Source organism: Gopherus evgoodei, chromosome 7, assembly GCF_007399415.2.
Source record: "Gopherus evgoodei ecotype Sinaloan lineage chromosome 7, rGopEvg1_v1.p, whole genome shotgun sequence".
In the NCBI taxonomy this organism is placed as follows: Eukaryota; Metazoa; Chordata; order Testudines; family Testudinidae; genus Gopherus; species Gopherus evgoodei.
Genome location: NC_044328.1, coordinates 15,576,295 through 15,594,161, shown reverse-complemented (window position 1 = coordinate 15,594,161; position 17,867 = coordinate 15,576,295). Strand labels below are relative to the sequence as shown.

Genomic DNA, 17,867 nt, shown 5'->3' with positions numbered 1-17,867 from the left:
CATACCAGAAAGCTCCGGGAGAGATTGTGCCTCAGTAAAACATAACCTCTCTGCCAAGGCTCTTTCTGGGGCAGCTGAAAAAACAAGAAAAATGTTCCATATTAATCTGTATGACACACTCCTACAGAGCTTGAAACACTGAAAACTTGAGATTTTCTTTGCAATATCTTCCCTGTCTTTTTTTTTTTTAATATATTTTTCCATATCTCTAGACTTGGAACAAATAAGGAAAGAAAATATTTCATTGGCTGGGGAATATAGAAGATTAACATTGCAGATGTATAGTACACTAATTTCATGTGATAGTTGTTGTTAATAAAGTCTATAGCAGTTATTGCCTTGTTAGTTAAACACTTTAAATAAACAAATATAACTTTAAAAAAACAGGAGGCACAAAAAGTAAATAAAATAGTAAATGGAAATGAATGTGCCTAGTATTGTCTGAAGGTGACCAGAGTCTGATTCTACTGGACTGATGAACGGAAAAGCGCTGAAGGCAAGGGCTCTTAACTGAGACAGCCATCCCATCAAACATGGAGTATTCAGATGTACCTGATTGTATTACAGAGTACAGTAGATTTCCTATCAGAGATATATTAATCTCAACAGGTGGACTGCTGCTTTCTATGCTATTTGGAGCTTCCAGATAGACAATCAATACTTGAACTGTATTTGGAAGTAAGCAACAAGCCAGTACAGGTGCTATGTATTCATGATGGCCCTGTCAAGGCTGATTCTCCACTCTGGAACTTTGAGTTCAGAAGGTGAGGGCCTGGCCTGCAAGGACTCTAAAAATTAATATTGGCCCCTCCAGGCTGTATTAAACTCCCAAGTTTACAGCTTCTCTCTGACCTTGGCTGGGTAGATGCTGCTACCAGCCAAATGTAAAACCCCTGGAAACCCAGGAAGGCACAGTGGGAATTCCTTCCTGTGGGGTACCTTCAAGCCCTTTCACCCCTCCCCCTCCAGGGAAGAGCCGAGAAAGGAAAACAAATAAATCAGCTGTGGCCACCAGCTAATTAAAAACGTGTACAAATCTCTTAAGACACAAAAATCCAAATCCTGTTCTTAAAAAACAGTAAATTTTATTAAAACAACAAGGAAGAAATACATCTGGATCTAGGCTTTGACTAGATTAAAAAATCGCATTTACAAAAATGAATAACTTTCTTGAGGTCCAGCTTAAAGCTGACAAGCAAAACAAAAGAATTTAGGGTTAGCACAGAGAAGTCCACAAGCCTTACAAAATGAAAGAAATAAACCTAATTACATCTTTCTAGACATTTCTGATCTACTTACATAACTGGGTTTCCAAATAAGAAACTTCTAGGTATGATTCTGATGATTTTCATATCTGGCCTTCAGCTTCTCACAGCATAACTGCTGCCCTGTTCCTCTCTTCCCCAGAGAACAACAAACACAAAGGGAAAGTTTTTTCCCAATTTTAAAAATTCTAGCCTTCCCATTGGCTCTTTTGGTCAGGTGCCCACTCTCTTCCTTTACCTGTGGACTTTTTTAACACTTTACAGGTAAAGCAAGTAGAGTACAGCTACTAACAGAGATTTTATAGCTAACTGGCTGTCTGCGTGCCCATAAAAGAGAGGGATACAACAGTGCAGACTGGATGAAAAGTGTGAATGAAAGTCTGCATCAGATAGAAATGACTGCAGTCTCTAGCCCATTCAGAGGGTGATGATAAGCATCATAGGCTCCAGTACTGTCTGGGGCTTCCAGGAGCAGCAAAGAGCCAGTAGGATCCCAAGGCTGCAAATTATGTTGACCAAAGTCAGGTGTATGTTGGTAACACACTGTATAGCCATCACCTTTGACCTATCCCTCTAGATTTGTGTTTCTCAACTGTCGCATGTTGCTTGGTCCTTATTCAAAGTCAAATACCTTTGTGACCCCCCCTTCTATTTTTACTTACTTTATAATTAATATATCAATTATAACAGTAACCTATATATAATTTGTGTGTGTGTTTTGAGATGGATAGAGAATACGTGCTGGGCAAGAGTGTGCAGGAAGTGGCAGAGTGAGATTTTTCTTTGCTTTAGATATAACAAAATTTTCATGCCTCGCAAACCCCTCAATTTGTATTTTGTGACCCATTGGCTCAGAAACACTTGTTGGCATAAGGAAGTATCTAGAATAGTATTACTTGCATCTTATCCAGGCTGAGTGATAACCCAGATCATCTTCATTCAGATGCCTATCTCTTTTAGACATTGTGAGATTACAGAACCTGGATTTGAGGAAGAGTACACTGAGATTATATGGGGGACTAATAATTGGATTATATTGACTATCTATTATTTCTCTCAGGTTTTTGTGTGGTGAAATAGTGTGGGATTTCTTTCCCTGAGTACGTTTGTGAAAATATCTGACTAAAATGTAACATTTATTTATCCACCTGCCAGGACATGAGTGTTATTCGCTATATTAATCCCTATAGTGATAGTAGCACGATCAGGGCCCATTGTACTAGGCACTGTATTAACATGCCCCCCCTTACTCCTGGCCATGCTATCCCAGCCTCCCGGAGCCAGGCCGGGAGTGTGGCCACGGCTGGAGGATGCAGACAGGAGTAAGGGGGTCAAGGCTGGGGCCGCAGCTGATGGTGTGGGGCTGGGGATAGGAGCGGGGCTGGGAGCAGAGCTGGGACCAGGGCTGAGACTGAGGGCAGGGATGGAGCCGCAGCTGGGCCATGGTGGTGGGCCGGCAGCCAGGCCCCCTGGCCAGATGTGGATCTGCAGCTGGGGACTCGGGGTGGGACCGGGTGCAGGGCTGGGAGACGGGGTCACAGCTGGGGGCGGAGCTGACGCAGAGCTGTGGGTGGGTCAGATCTGGGTGCCACGCCCTCACTGCCCCCTTGGGCTGGCCTGAGGCCACAACGCCCTCCCGCCCCCCAAAACATTCCTGCACTTCCCCCTAGAATAGTGTGCCTCATAGTCTGGGAACTTCTGGCATAGAAAGACACAGCCCTTCACCCTAAACAATTTACAATGTAAGGGGGTCTGAACATTCCCTACGCTTCTCTTAGGCGCAGGATTCTCCACCCGTGTGGAGCCAATTCCAGAACTGGAGCTTAATTTACGACATACTAGTTACATTTTAAACAAGAAAAGGGAATAGAGAGGACAAGGCTATTACATTAATGCTGTTACTTAGGCAAACTCGGCACCAACTTCTTTGTTCCGAATCATTCATTTTTAAAATATAAACTAGAATCATTTAATGCCAACCACCCTAACACTGAACTCTCATCGATTGTCACAACATACCTAACATTAATTGCCTGACTCCTTGCAGATGTCACAGCAGAAAGGGTCCTTAAGAAAGGACCTTAAGAAGGAGAATCTGTTCTACTTATGGATCTGTTCAGGGACAACCTTCCATGTACAACAGGCAATAACAACTTATTAGTATCTTACACATTCACAGCTATCCCAAGCAAGGGAGCTTCCAACATACCCCTTGAAAGGTAATACCACAGCATAATAAACTTCACTATGAAGAAGCTTTTTCTAATATTCAGCCTGAAGTTTCTGTTAATTCTGTCTCATTACTCCTAGTTATGCCTCCTTGTACAAGGCTTAGTAATTCCTTTCTGTCCTTTGTTCTGGTATTTTTACATTCTTCAGATATCTGTAGATAGGTGAGGTGAGGGTCCTAGTAACTGTCAAAGATCACTTAGGAAAGGATAGAAGAAATGAAGCAATTCTATTACTCCTGATTATTCTCTAAGCTCTCTCCCATTTCTTTGTACGTTCCTAATAATGAACTAAAAACTGATGGTCTTGTTCCAAATGCAATCTCACCATGGTCACATACTGGCCTATTATTTAATGTCACTGTAAGTATCCAAAAATCATACTGGCCTTTACATATGACCTTCATATAGCAAACTCATATTTCACTGCTCTTTGCTATCACATCTAGGTTTCTCTTGATATTATTGCTCCTCAGGTTTCTTTCTTTCATCTGAATATCTGCTATTTTGATTAGCTTTCCCCAGATACACTCACTGCATTTTTTGTTGTTGCTCCTCCCCCTGGGTGAATCCTCTTTTATTTCCTGACCTTACTTCTAACTTCCACATAGTAGAGGAATGCAGAACTGTTGCTGTGAATATATTGTTCTGTTTACCTCTTTTGAAACCAAACCAGCAAGTGTATGACAATTCAATGCAGACCATGCCTAGCATTCTAGTCAATCATTTCACAGTCAAATAAATCAGCATGGTATGTGTTCAAACAATTCCCTTAAAGTACACCACAGCCTCTCCTCTTGAGCCAGCATATATTTTTCTTGCCTATATCGTTCCCTTTGGTGTTCATAAACAAAATTTAGGGAGACATTTTAGCAGCAGCATCTTATGACCTCCCCCTACACACACATACACAGCTTACAATGAAAAACATCAAGTATCAGAGGGGTAGCCGTGTTAGTCTGGAACTGTAAAAGCAGCAAAGAGTCCTGTGGCACCTTATAGACTAACAGACGTTTTGGAGCATGAGCTTTCGTGGGTGAATACCCACTTCGTCAGATGCATGTAGTGGAAATTTCCAGGGGCAGGTATATATTGGTGCCACTGGATTCTTTGCTGCTTTTAATGAAAAACATGCCATTTTTGCGTATAATAAATGGACACCATTACCCTAGTCCTGTTGTGAGCTGAATGTATACATCATTCTACTTACTATAGGAGAACTGGAAAATTACAAAAATGTTACTGAACTTAGCTAAGACTTGCAGTTAGCTATGTAAGGCAATGGGTAAGCTGTGACATACTGAATCTCCAGTTTTTCCTTTTCTAAGTTTTATGGACTATAAAACCAGCTGATCCAAATCAGGATTTCTGAAGGAACTGCAAGATCATACTTTAAACAACTAGACTCTAAATCATATAAAAGTCATCATTTTCAAAGCTTCCGGGTCAAGATATATTTTAAACACTTTCAACTGCTAATGCCATCAAATCAGACAAAGCATGATGAAATCAACTGCTTTTATCATTAGGGGATAAAACTAGTATTAATTAAAATGGATAGTCTCCTCCAAACAATCTTTATTCAAACAGGAAGTTCTCAAGCCTCATTTCTTTGACATCAATAATATGTTCTGGTTGAGGAAGGCAGATAAACAAGCAGCTTTCCACTAGATGGATTATGTTTCCTTCTGTAAGGAAGGCTTTAAAAATCTCGTCTTATGCATTAATGCTCTCACATTACAATATAGCACTCTTTATCATGGTTGATGGTTTGGCAATCTTTTAATTATTGATGCCTAATTCCATTCTGGCTTCCTGAGGGTGCTTTTTTTAGAACTAAAGTTTGCATGTCATCTGTGGCGATGACCTATAATAATACAATTATGAGTGAATAATATTGTTTGTAGATAATAGTATTTGGGAGAATTATAACATCCCTTTAATGTTATCCTTCAGCTACTGCAATGTGCTCAATGTTAACTACAGTTTAACAAAGTTTGACTAGAAAATTACCTTTTTAATTAAAATATCACATATTAACACTAAAGAAGAAACACGAAGAATGTTACCATGTGATAACTCAAATAATGTGAAGATATGAACTTTCAGCCTCTTAAAATGTTAACTTTATAGGCCAGATTAAGCTGCAAACTCTGACTGCTTTACCCCACTCTGGAGCATCACAAAATAATCTAATTGTACTAGCCAGTTTCCACCTCCAGCTACATGCACATGCTCGCACATCATTCTACAATATCCCCTGCACACATTCTCTTCCCTCTCCCTGAATAGATCATGAAACAACTCCTGATTTTCAATGATGTGAAAAGAGAATTTGGTTCACCATTTCACCCTTCTCAGACATGCAAACAACTCCATCAGACACAGCATGCGTTCCAGAAAGCAAACTAGCCCAGATTAATGAATAGGTAAATCAATCCATATAGCTAATCCCCTCCTAAAATAACTCCACTCAAATTATTTAAATAAAATAACTCAAAAGAAACGTTTGCTGCCATCATATTGTTCGCTCCGCTTGTATGCTCTATCCATTTGTCTGTCATGTCTATTAGACTTTGAGGCAAGACTCTCTCTTAATCTATATCTGTACAGTACTAATTATAATGGGGCCCACCCCACTCTCAGTTTCTATGTAAGCACTAGTATAATAAACATGATAAATAACACAAGGGGATGGGCTGGGATAAAGAAAATGCAAAGATATTAAAAGTAGAACAAGATATTGCCATAAATGCTCATAATGTGCCCCAAACATTGAGGAGTACGAAGGAGTGCTGTGATTGGTATCTTGGCAGAGTCCTCACTATTGAATACTTTGCTTTTTGGTGCAGTCTTGTTCATTCCAAAGGCAAAGAACTTGGGGTGAAATCCTGGTCCCACTGATCTCAATTACACAATTACCATTGACTCAGTAGGGCCAGGATTTTGCCCTTGATCTTAAGAAGTATTAGGAGCTCCATGGAGAAGCCCTTTGACAGAGATGATTTAATAGTAATAGAAGAGGATGAAATCCTTCAGACTCAAGGAGGTCCTCCCAAACCTCCCTTCAATTTGGTTGCAAAATTTTAACAAGGGCCTAGAGCTCCCTCAGCATTACTGCTGTAAACCGACAGTTCTGGGATGTGTACATACGTGTGTGTACTACATACAGCACAGATACATATGTAGTACTGCCAGTCCCAACCATACAAAACTATGAATCAAGTGGTTTAAATCATGAGACTTTAATAAAAAATAATCTTGGGTTCTTTTTATTTGTCTTCTGGGTTTTGAGCATTTATGGTGCACTTAGGTCACATTTTCATACTTTTCTCTGTAACCACAAGAGCCAGAAACTTTATTTTTTAAATGAAATTGAGATTTTTGTATACTCACTGGTCTCCAGGAGCTGGGGTGTCAAGTCAAACATCAAATATTGCAACACTCATACTAAAATCATGATAGCTGGCATGCTGTTCCATCACGCCGATATATAGACTTGGAAGGATTAAGTTTTTATTGGTAAGTGTCAATAAACATTGATTTCACCATATACACACAAACTGATGAAAAAATATTTCTGTTGATGATTGAAATTTACTGATAGGCAAAGTAAGAAAAATGCTGTTTGATTTAAGACTGAAACTTCAACATATGTTGGCAGATTGTGTTTTAACAGTTATGACTCTAACTTTTTGATTCTCAATGTCTGCTCTCATTAAATAATTCTGACCCTCCATAATTTTCCACATTTTAAATGAATAAAAATAAAAACTGCTTCAATAAAAAAATCTATTATCCATTGAAATTATAAAAGAATAAAAACTGAATTCTGCTGTGTGTATATCTCACGACCTCTAAATATGTGTACATTATCACACAACTGAGTATGACGTTGACGAAAAGATGAAAAAAATGATCATCTTGCCATCTATCATCAAAGCACCCAAGGAGACCACTGCTAACAAAATCACAATTGGAACAGCCTCATGCTACAACAGGGGTAGGCAACCTATGGCACGCATGCCGAAGGCGGCACACGAGCAGATTTTCAGTGGCACTCACACTGCCCAGGTCCTGGCCACCGGTCCGGGTGGCTCTGCATTTTAATTTAATTTTAAATGAAGTTTCTTAAACATTTTAAAAACATTATTTACTTTACATACAACAATAATGTAGTTATATATTATAGACTTATAGAAAGAGATCTTCTAAAAACATTAAAATGTATTACTAGCACACGAAACCTTAAATTAGAGTGAATAAATGAAGACTTGGCACACCACTTTTGAGAGGTTGCTGACCCTTGTGCTACAATATTCAAGACTCAAGTAAAATATATTGCACTATACTTTACCAAGTTGCCATTTTCTTGAACACATGGTCTCCATCATCCAGATAGGCAATGCTGGTTCCAGCATAGCAATAGCCATGTTTGCAAAGCAGATTGATCCTTAAAGAGAGGAGGGTTTGGGGGAAGGAAATGCAGGGATTATATCACTTGAATGTTAACACCAAAAGCTGAACAGAGAAGGGCAGTGTTTATAGAAACAATGTGTTCTTTGTAGCCCTGTTTCTCGTACACCAAATATTGATTAACTTTAAATGGTGAGGGGGGAGATCACTTAAGTTTCCGACTTCTTATTTATTTCAGTTCTCCAAGGAATTGTACAATAAAGGTTAAGCTATTTCCATAATGGGGTTGAGGGAGACAAAGATTTCAGTGAGCTTGGTGACATTTAGAAAGTGCACTAGGTCTGACTGTTGTACAAATGATAAGTTATAACTATAATCTTTTGTTCTTTACATCTGTTCTCTTGGGGCTAAATCCTAGCCCTTTTGTGTACAAGGCATGGCCCCTGACTCCATTCTCGAGGTATCTGAGGATGATTAAGAGGCGGCACTGTGTCCTTTCTGGCTCAGTGGGAGGTCCCCATAATTCTGTCAGCCACAGAGAATCTTAAAGGAGCTGTGTATCCCTTAAAGCAAAAAGGAGCTGTGATCCTGAGGGATGCCTGCTACTCCCGCCAGGATATTGGGGAGGATAGAAAGTTAATCTCCCCTTTTCTTCATCAGCATCCTACTTACTTCCAGAAAAGAGAGATGTTTTTATTTATTATTACTTTGTAAAACTTAAGTCCATCTTGGTCCCACTCTCCCACTACAGCAGCTCAACAGGGGCTGCAGTTAACTTTGTAGATGCAGCACAGTGAAGGAAAAGGTCCAAGATCCATTGATGGCTTCTATAGGAAGCAGGGTGCTCATTATTATGGATTATCCACACCTTGAGAGGCTCAATGTATCCCAACCAGATGCAAGGATATTTCCTCTCCAACCCAAACATTTCAAGGATGGGTCAGGCCTCTCTGCAAAGCCAACATGGGTGTACATGTAGAAAATACTTAGTCCTGCCATGAGTGCAGGGGACTAGTCTAGGTGATCTCTCAAGGTTCCTTCAAGGTCTATGATTCTATGAAAGACTAGTGACACGCTTGATCCATAGTAAGAGAAGACCAGAACTTGGCCTCTGATAAAAGTGGCATTCTCTGTGGTCTCAAATATTTTGAAGTGTAGCTGTGAATGAACTGGCTGCATTCAGTTTAGTGCTGGCGAAAGATGCACCCTTATCAAAAGTATTCTACAGTAATATTATAAAGTGCTGCCATAGCACTGTTCATTGACCATTACTGTGGAACCCTCTACTATTTTGTATAAGGGCTGGATTTACAGCCTTGGATGTAAATCGTCTATGCTCAAAGGAGATCTAGTGCAGGTAGTGGTATTTCAAACATCCCTACACTGTGCTACAATATGCCTCAGCTAGAGCCAAGTGGAATGTTTTATGAAATTTAATATGCTATAAATTTACCTGTTGAATTCAAGGGGCCAGAATGACTCAGTTTCTTTCCAGATTTCCCAATCACACTTATCTGCATCTTCACCAAATTTTTCCTACTGTATTTTGTTACATGGTTGAAGTCACAAGGTATTTTTTTCTGATTCCCTGACTAGAGGAGCCTACCCCATTTGTTAAAGCTCCTCAAGCTGGGGGGTGAGGGGTAAGTGCAGGATAGTGAAAGATATATGTTTATCTGCTAATGCACCACAAAGTGAGCTTCCATAAAGTTTTAAAGCCATTGTTGTAACCAGTACCCATAGATATGTAATCCTCAAGTCTTTCTTTCTAATACTTACAGTCTTGGACTGGTATTCAGAGACATTCAGGTGTCCCTACAGTAGTTTATCAGTCAATTTTTATCTTTAAAAACTCAAGTCTAATTTGTCTGAGGTCATAGAGAAATTATTTCTCCTGGAAGAAACCTCTCATCATACAGTTCAGCACAAAATGAGCACCACTGTCATTCTTTGTTCAAAAATGCCAAGATGTATTAGACTGCACATCTAAGACCCCTAAGACAAACTTGTAGACTCACTACCCATACATTCCTGGGGCAAGCAACAATGGCTAAAGTAAACTTTCCGCTATATTTTGTGCTCTTGGAACCTTCAAATGTCTATGAGCAGTTCCAGTTAAATACACAAAGATGACTTGTCCAAAACCACAAGTCAATTGAGCCTGAAAGAACACCTTGATGCTGGAAAATCACTTCATCTCACACAAAATACAGGTGGAGGAATGAATTCTATTCTGTCTTAGAATCAAAGAAAAGATCAAGTAACAAAATTCTTATTCAGGTCTTAATAAACTTACCCAAAAATAGAGTTCGAAAACACAAATGTGTATAAAGGAGTTGAATCCCTTTCCCTAACAATACATGACAGAAAATGTCTCTAGGAGAGGGGTTCTCAAACTTCATTGCACCATGACTCTCTTCCAACAACAAAAATTACTACACAGAGCCAGGAGGGGGGTCCAAACCCTCAGCTCATCCAACTCCTGCCACCCTGGGTAGGGGGGGGTCAAATCCAGAGCCTGATCCTACTGCCCTGGGCAGGGAGCTCAAAGCTGAAGCCCAAGTGCTTCAGCCCCAGTCAAGGAGCCTGTAACCTGAGCCATGCCACCCAGGACTGAAGCCCTTGGGCTTGGGCCCCAGGTGGTGGGGCGTGGGCTTTGCCGCCCCCTCCTCTCTCTCTCTCTCTCTCACACACACACACACACACACACACACACACACACACACACACACACACACACACAGCCCTCTCTTCCTTCTTCAGGGCTTTCTCATGATATGACTCCAATTTGTCATTCCTGAATGTGCTATATACTGTCAATGTGTGAAAGCTACTGGAGGAAATATTGAGGCACTTTGACATGCAATCTCACCAGTATTTGGATGACACACAATTCTATGTCTTTCTTTAAACCCCAATGCTCTGTTGAATGTAAGCCAGGTCACAAGAAGCACCTCTTAGAAATATCAAGAGATCTTTTCATAGAGCTTCTTGCTACAGATAAGCCAAACTAGTTAGAGAAATACATATACCTTTGACTATCAAGAACACAATCATGAAGCAAGAATTTGACCTACACGCAGAAGCCCTGGAGTCTGAACTTATAACTATGAAACTAATACCGCCAAAATGAGAATGCAGAAGACATTTTAAAGTGTCAATCTTTATAACTCCTAAAATGCTCATGACTTTTACCTGTGTTTAGCAAGGCTTCCCAGTGGAGCTGTAGTGAAAGGTTTGCCCTGGTAGCTAATTATGGATTACAAGTCTGTCATACTCCATAAGCTTCCTGTACATTGCAAGCCTGACAGTTCCCAGTAGGCTCACAATGAACAGTGGCATCCCCACCCAATCCCTTAGGATAGCACCCTGAGAGAGAGAATGGAAAATTCAAACTTATTTGAGCCTAAGGTATGGCCTACATAGCTACATCAGCCACGATTGCGCTTCCTGTGAGAAAGATTAATCAAATGAATAATGCCAGTAATAGCAAATGACACTTACCGTTAGACCCTGAGCTACATGCGAGCAGGTGCCTTTCCCAAAATCCTATAAACATAGTTCATTCTCTAGGTACAATCCAAACTCACACCTTTGCTAATGAAAACAAAGTTCAGCTTAATCCTTCTCCCCAGGCTTGGATGGTCTGATAAATCTTCCCTCACAACTGCTCAGCCATATGCTGGATCTTCTTTCTCCTCAGACAGCCACACTTCCCATATATCAAGGTAGCACAATTGTCTCTTGACTCAAGGTTCACCTACATTGTGTATGAGATTGTGAATAGCATCTCATGTAGACGTACCCTGACACCTTCTGGGTATGTACTTGCTTATGGAGCTAGTACAGAAGCCTGCATGTGGCATCCTCACTTCTATTTTTTGGTGAGCTAGCTAGAGTACAGCTAACGCAAGTACATCTACACAAGCTGCCATTCATATCCCTGGTTGCAATGTAGACATACCCTCAGTGAGTCAGCAGAACTCACTTAATCCCTTCCCAGCAAAACCAACATCTGTTAACAGGTTGGAGTGTTTCCAATCTACCAGTCTGTTACAATTCCATTAGAGTTTTCCCTATTGCAAAGCATTTATCCTAGTAAATAATAGGCTTTGAAAAAGAGTTACGTATGTTTTTAGCTGACCAGAAGTGTGTATTGACATAAGCCTAACTGATACAAGTATTTTTTCCTGCAAGTTTCTCAGGTGAACAATGCATACTTTACATAGTACTATGCAGAGACGGATGTGAATCATAATCTCTGCTCTTTGGGAAGTTCAAAGTCTGATGTGAATCCAAGACTTGCATCTTGAGCCCATCTGAATGTCCATGAATTATTTTGTTCCTGGAATCTTGTTTTAAATTAATATTGCAAAGAGTTGTGATGCATTAGTAGAAAGTTATTCGTAACCAGGGCCAGAGTAAGGCAGTCTGGGATTCAAGGTACAGCAAAAAAGCAGAGTCAGAATTAAATTGTATAAGAATTAAACTGTACCTGCGGCAATAATGATATATGGATCTCTCAAGAGGGTCAATAATGGTGTCCCTTTTTGAGTCTGTCAGACAAATAACAAAACCTCAGGGTTAGGAAGGGCAAAACATCACCCATTATATAAATGTTTTTTTTATGGTGGTACTTACTTCTGGTTGTGCTCTGGATGGTTGTAGAATAACTAACTGAACAGCTGCAAAAAGAAATCAATGCTGTAGCTGTTGTTTAAGATGGTGGCTATACTACATAGTAAAAATCAATGAATGAAACAAACAGAATTATGAATGTTAGTATTTACTGACCTCCATCTAACAGAGCTAATGCTGCCAACACAAGGAAAGGTGCTGTCTTTCCCACAAACTCATACATCACACTCCCAAAAGGTGGACCCACTAGGAAAGAAAAACGAGGAAAACATTAACGGTCCTTTTCTTTTAAGATTCCTTTAAGATTTCAGCACATTGGGGGACCAGTTCTCTTAACACTGAAATTCAATGCGAAAATTCCGATCCATCTTAATGGTCATTAATTAAAATAACAAAAGCACTGTAACTCAGTATGAGGAACATATTTAAATTAGATTAGATAATTTCCCAGGGATTGTTGTCTGCAGTCTACAAACATTGCCTAAACAAGAAATGTCAAGCATGGGCCACATCCCACTTGCTTTACTCACACAATCAGGTCCACTGATTTCCCTAGTACTATCTGTGTAAATAAGGCAAGCAGGATTTTGTCCCTATGAAAGTAAGAATGTTAGAAACCCGACAAAGGGTCTGAAAGGTGCTCATGAGGATGAGTATAGTGGAAATACTGATCTTAGAGCCTGTTCATGCTGCAGTCAAACTGCATTTCTACAATACTCATCCTCATGAGCACCTTTCAGACCCTTTGTCAGGTTTCTAACATTCTTACTTTCATAGGGACAAAATCCTGCTTGCCTTATTCACACAGATAGTACTAGGGAAATCAGTGGACCTGATTGTGTGAGTAAAGCAAGTGGGATGTGGCCCATGCTTGACATTTCTTGTTTAGGCAATGTTTGTAGACTGCAGACAACAATCTCTGGGAAATTATCTAATCTAATCTAAATACGTTCAACTCTTGGATTTAAAAATAGATTTATGTGGATGAGAACATAGCCCATAGTATTTGTATTTCTAACTTCAAAGGCTTTTCCAAACAAACTGCAGCTGCACCGCTTAAAAGCCATTTATGTAACTGAGAATGAACAATAATACCTCTGGATGTTAATCACTGTTCTCCAGCACACAGTTAAGGAGAGGCATTCTGAATCAGAGAAGATGATTAGTGACCGACTTTGAAAGTCAGAAGATTTGTCTTCCTTTAGCAAAATGTATCTGCATATTAAATTTATTTTAACTTTTTAAAACTATTTTTAGTGTGCACTGTTAATATAATCTGGAGATAGGATGACAAAATCCTATTTCATAGACGGGAGATACCAAGTGGAATCTCCTATAGCATCCATACAATACAGATATGCATTGTGGGTTTTTTGGATTTGGGGCAGGGGATTGGTTGGTTTTGGGGTTTTTTTATTTCCATTAATATTTCATCTCACTGACCTAATACTCCCATAGCCAGTCCTCCTAATGCAATTCCCATTGCATTGCCTCTCTCTTCATCATTTGTATAAACACTGGCCAGCATACCCATCCCTAAAATAAAAAAATAAATAAATTAGGCAGCTCTATAATATAATTTATTTTCATCACACCAGTTTACTGAATATTAGAAAGATGTGATATTAGACATTTACTCTGTGTGTGTATATTATATATATACACACACACACACATATATATATATATGCATGCCTCCACATGTAACTCCCACTGAAGTCAAAGAAAGTCCTGCAAGCATAGATGGCTTATAAGGTTATGCCTCATTATATATGCCATTACATAAACAAAAGCTATATTAAAAGAACATTATTAGGTTGCAAAATCAAGCACTCATGGAAAATGCCAGAACGAAGGCTGCCTGTGCAACCTTACTTTGGACCCCTTCTATGTATTCATTATGATACAGTCACTAATTACATGATCACATACTACGTTTTTCCATGTAGTGCACCAAATGGAGAGTGCTCACTGAATGAGCAGCTAGTCAATATGTTGTTTACTCCTTGTTCAATGTGTGGTCCTAGGCCTTATTTACTGTACACAATTCAAATCCTGGTTGAAGACAGAATTACTAATTTCTTCATGGACTTTTCAAGGGTGCTCATCATTATACAGTAAGTGGTTCACAAACGTTAATGCATTTAGGTTCAGAACACCTCTGTAAAACGAGTGGATATTGATCTCTGTTCTGTGGTCAATAGTATCTGCTAATTTTGGGTGCCCAAATTGAGGTGCCTAGGACCTGACTTTTTCAGAGTACTTAGTACTGTACAGCATTTTATATGTTCAATGCATAGCTCACACTGAATTCTGTTGCAGCTGCCAGTGTTCAGCAGTACTGTAGATCAGACCCCAGAATCTCAAGTTAGGTGCTCAGAAAATGAGGAACACACAATTGGTGACCATTTGTGAAAAGTCTGGTTTCAGTGACTTGACTAGCATCACACAGGAACTGCGTGGCAAAAGCTGGGATAGAATTCAGTTCTCTAGGGCAGTATTCAACTACTTCAACCATGAGTCTATTGTTTGTCTGCCTGAAATCCCCTGTCTCATTCACTACATTTTGCAAATTCTGCAACAAGTGAGATTGGGATCAGAGCAGGTCAATCCTGTGCACTGAATGTGGTAAAGTTTCTGTGGAAAAAATAGTATGTAGTCATGTAACAAAGACTGTATCATAAAGCGTTTACATGCAGGCAATCTTAATTCTGTCATTTCCTAATTTTTGAGTGTGACTTTGCAATCTTACTGTTCTTTTCCTCTAATTTCATTTATAAAAGCAAACTGAAAAAAAACAAATTCCCTCATGAGGCATGTGGCGGCATACTGACAAGCAAAGTGGTCACCAGCAAGGCTGGAATCTTTAGAGCCATGGTACAGATTTCTGCCACTTGAGCTAACTGATAGCAGTAGCAGGTTGTCATCTTCTATGTGGACCAACACTAAAGGCAGATGGGACACTTTGCCACTGGATTTCACAGATATTTGCTGACAGCAGAGGAATAGTGAGACTGGGAATTGTTGATTCTGTTCCAGGCTGTGGAGGGGGAGTATACTGTAGTTGGCACTGACTATTCTTCTCATTCCTCCTGAACCAGACTCTTTCTGTACTGTCCCCTCCAACCTATCCCTCTCCCAGTCCTGTCTCTTTTCTATCCCTTGCTCTTCATCACAGTCCCATTCTCCTCACATAGACAGTCCCTTCTCAGGCTTCTCATCCCAGTTCTAGTGCCCCTCCCCATGGTCTCCTCATCTCATTGATGTTCCTGGCATCACTGAAAGTATAGAAAAGATGGTTTTCCCTGCCACTGATTCAGATGCCCACACTTTGGACCTGAACACCCAAGCAGCCCAGAGCTTCAGGAAAGTCCTGATCAGCCCTGGGCTGGAGCATGCCCAGTGCAGATGGAGTCTTCATGGAATATAGCTGCCAACCTCTTAACAAGTCTTTGCTAAGCATGTGCACGCTGCAATTTTGCAAAGACCTAAATTGGCTAAATTTGGGTAGGTTTTCATGAAGATGCCAAAAGGCACGTCCCCGACACAAAGGCCACTCATTGCTAAATTTCAAGTCCCTGTTCCAAAGCATATAGGCTTTTTGTAACCAAAAAAAAAAGTTGACGACATGATTTTTTTTTTAAATGGTCAAAAAAATGTGATTTTCCCTAGCCTCATTCTTATTCAGACACTCATTCTGTGAACTATTTTGATGCAAAATTTTCCTAAAAAATTTTTAAACAATTCTGGCTGAGGCAGACTCCCAACATAGAAATCTCAGCCCAAACAGTTAAAGTTTGGCAAAGTTTAAAGCAACTGAAAATAGGGTCTTATAATGGGAAGTGGCAAGTTACCAGCCTTCAGTGCAGACATCTATTCTTGCTGATCTTTTACATTGATTAAAAGAATTAAAAAATCGAAAGACACTTGTACACAAGTACCCGAAAAAGCATGGATCTTTAGTCTTCTACAATAATGTGACCCAAATACCAAAGAATTTAGAAGTGACATTTCTCTGAGATACTTTCAGCCAACCTCTTGCATACAAAGTAAAATGAATGTAATTGAATTCAACATTAATTATTGAAACTGCCAGACAAAATACACAATTAAGGAAATGACTGTCACTAGAATGACAAGCTAAAATACAGTTAATTTAATCTATCATTTACACTTTCATTCTTACCAGCCACAGAAGAACAGGAGGAACCCACTCCTTGAAGAGATCTTGCTATGAAAAGCAATGTATAGCTTCCCGAGAAGGCAAACACTGCAGAAAAGGCCAAGGTAGATTTTTAAAATCAGGTTAAATCTAACGAGGTTAAAAAGTTAAAGATATTTTAACAATCATGAAAACACCATTCAGCCAAGTGTTTTCTGTCACTGTTGTCACTTTCAATGCTAACCACATTATTTTCTCTTATTACATTTAGATTTGTCAGTGTTGAATTGTTTCTCCACATCTAAGCCTCCTGGTAACAAAGAAAAAAAAATGTATACAAGCTATCTTTACTAATGAGTAAGGGTTAGAATATGCACTGGTCTAATGCAACTGCCCCCGCCTTCACCCCATCTACCTGCACTGCTGCATTACCATGATCCAATTTGCAGCTCCAAGCATTGGGGAGAGCAGGAGCTGCACCCCAGATGCTCCTTCCCACAAGTAAGTGGGCAAAGGGAGACTTAGCAATGGTTCTACTCTGCTCCCCACTATGTTCTGCCTCACATAGTTGGCTGGGCATGCAGAGGACTGTGTGGCACCCTTGTAAAGACTCTCACAACTTACAGCTCCTCCTAAAAGGGGAGCACTAGAGAAACCGTGTCTGTGAGGCACAGTGCCTCCCAGGGCTGCCCCTGGAGGACTACATCTGTGCGCTGCCCCTTGCATAAGGCTGTACTTAGGCTCTAGCTAGCCTCTTGGGTATTGCTCCGGATCCTACACTCTACTCTGGAAAGACTCCACACTGACATTAGTGTAGGGCAGAGGCAGGCAAACTACGGCCCACGGGCGACATTCGGCCCGTGGGACCGTCCTGCCCGGCCCTTGAGCTCCCGTACAGGGAGGCTAGCCAGCCCCCAGCTCCTCCCCCACTTCCCCCCTTCCCCGCAGCCATGCCGCCACATGGGCAGCACTCTGGGCAGTGGGGCTGCATGCTCCTGCAGGGCAGCGCAGCAGCATGTCTAGCTCCAGCCAGGCAGCATGGCTCCCAGACATGCTGCTCTGAGCGGCATGGTAAGGGGGCCAGGGTGTTGGATAAGGGGCTGGGGATCCGGGGGGCAGTCAGGGAACAGGGAGCAGGGGGTGGTTGGATGGGGCGGA

The 17,867-nt window shown here is 40.5% G+C and overlaps 1 protein-coding gene across 4 annotated transcripts in view; it reads right to left on the bottom strand.

Annotated features, from left to right (window-relative positions):
- The window catches only part of SLC18A2 (solute carrier family 18 member A2), a 70,207-nt gene that overhangs the window by 16,687 nt on the left and 35,653 nt on the right, over nucleotides 1-17,867 (bottom strand). For all 4 annotated transcript variants that reach the window (XM_030568328.1, XM_030568331.1, XM_030568329.1 and 1 more), the window contains 6 exons: nucleotides 16,734-16,817; nucleotides 13,991-14,083; nucleotides 12,704-12,793; nucleotides 12,551-12,594; nucleotides 12,405-12,465; nucleotides 7,851-7,946 (listed from right to left, as the gene is read on the bottom strand). In XM_030568328.1, the coding sequence (XP_030424188.1) occupies nucleotides 7,851-7,946; nucleotides 12,405-12,465; nucleotides 12,551-12,594; nucleotides 12,704-12,793; nucleotides 13,991-14,083; nucleotides 16,734-16,817 (468 nt within the window). The remainder of the gene's footprint in view (nucleotides 1-7,850; nucleotides 7,947-12,404; nucleotides 12,466-12,550; nucleotides 12,595-12,703; nucleotides 12,794-13,990; nucleotides 14,084-16,733; nucleotides 16,818-17,867) is intronic.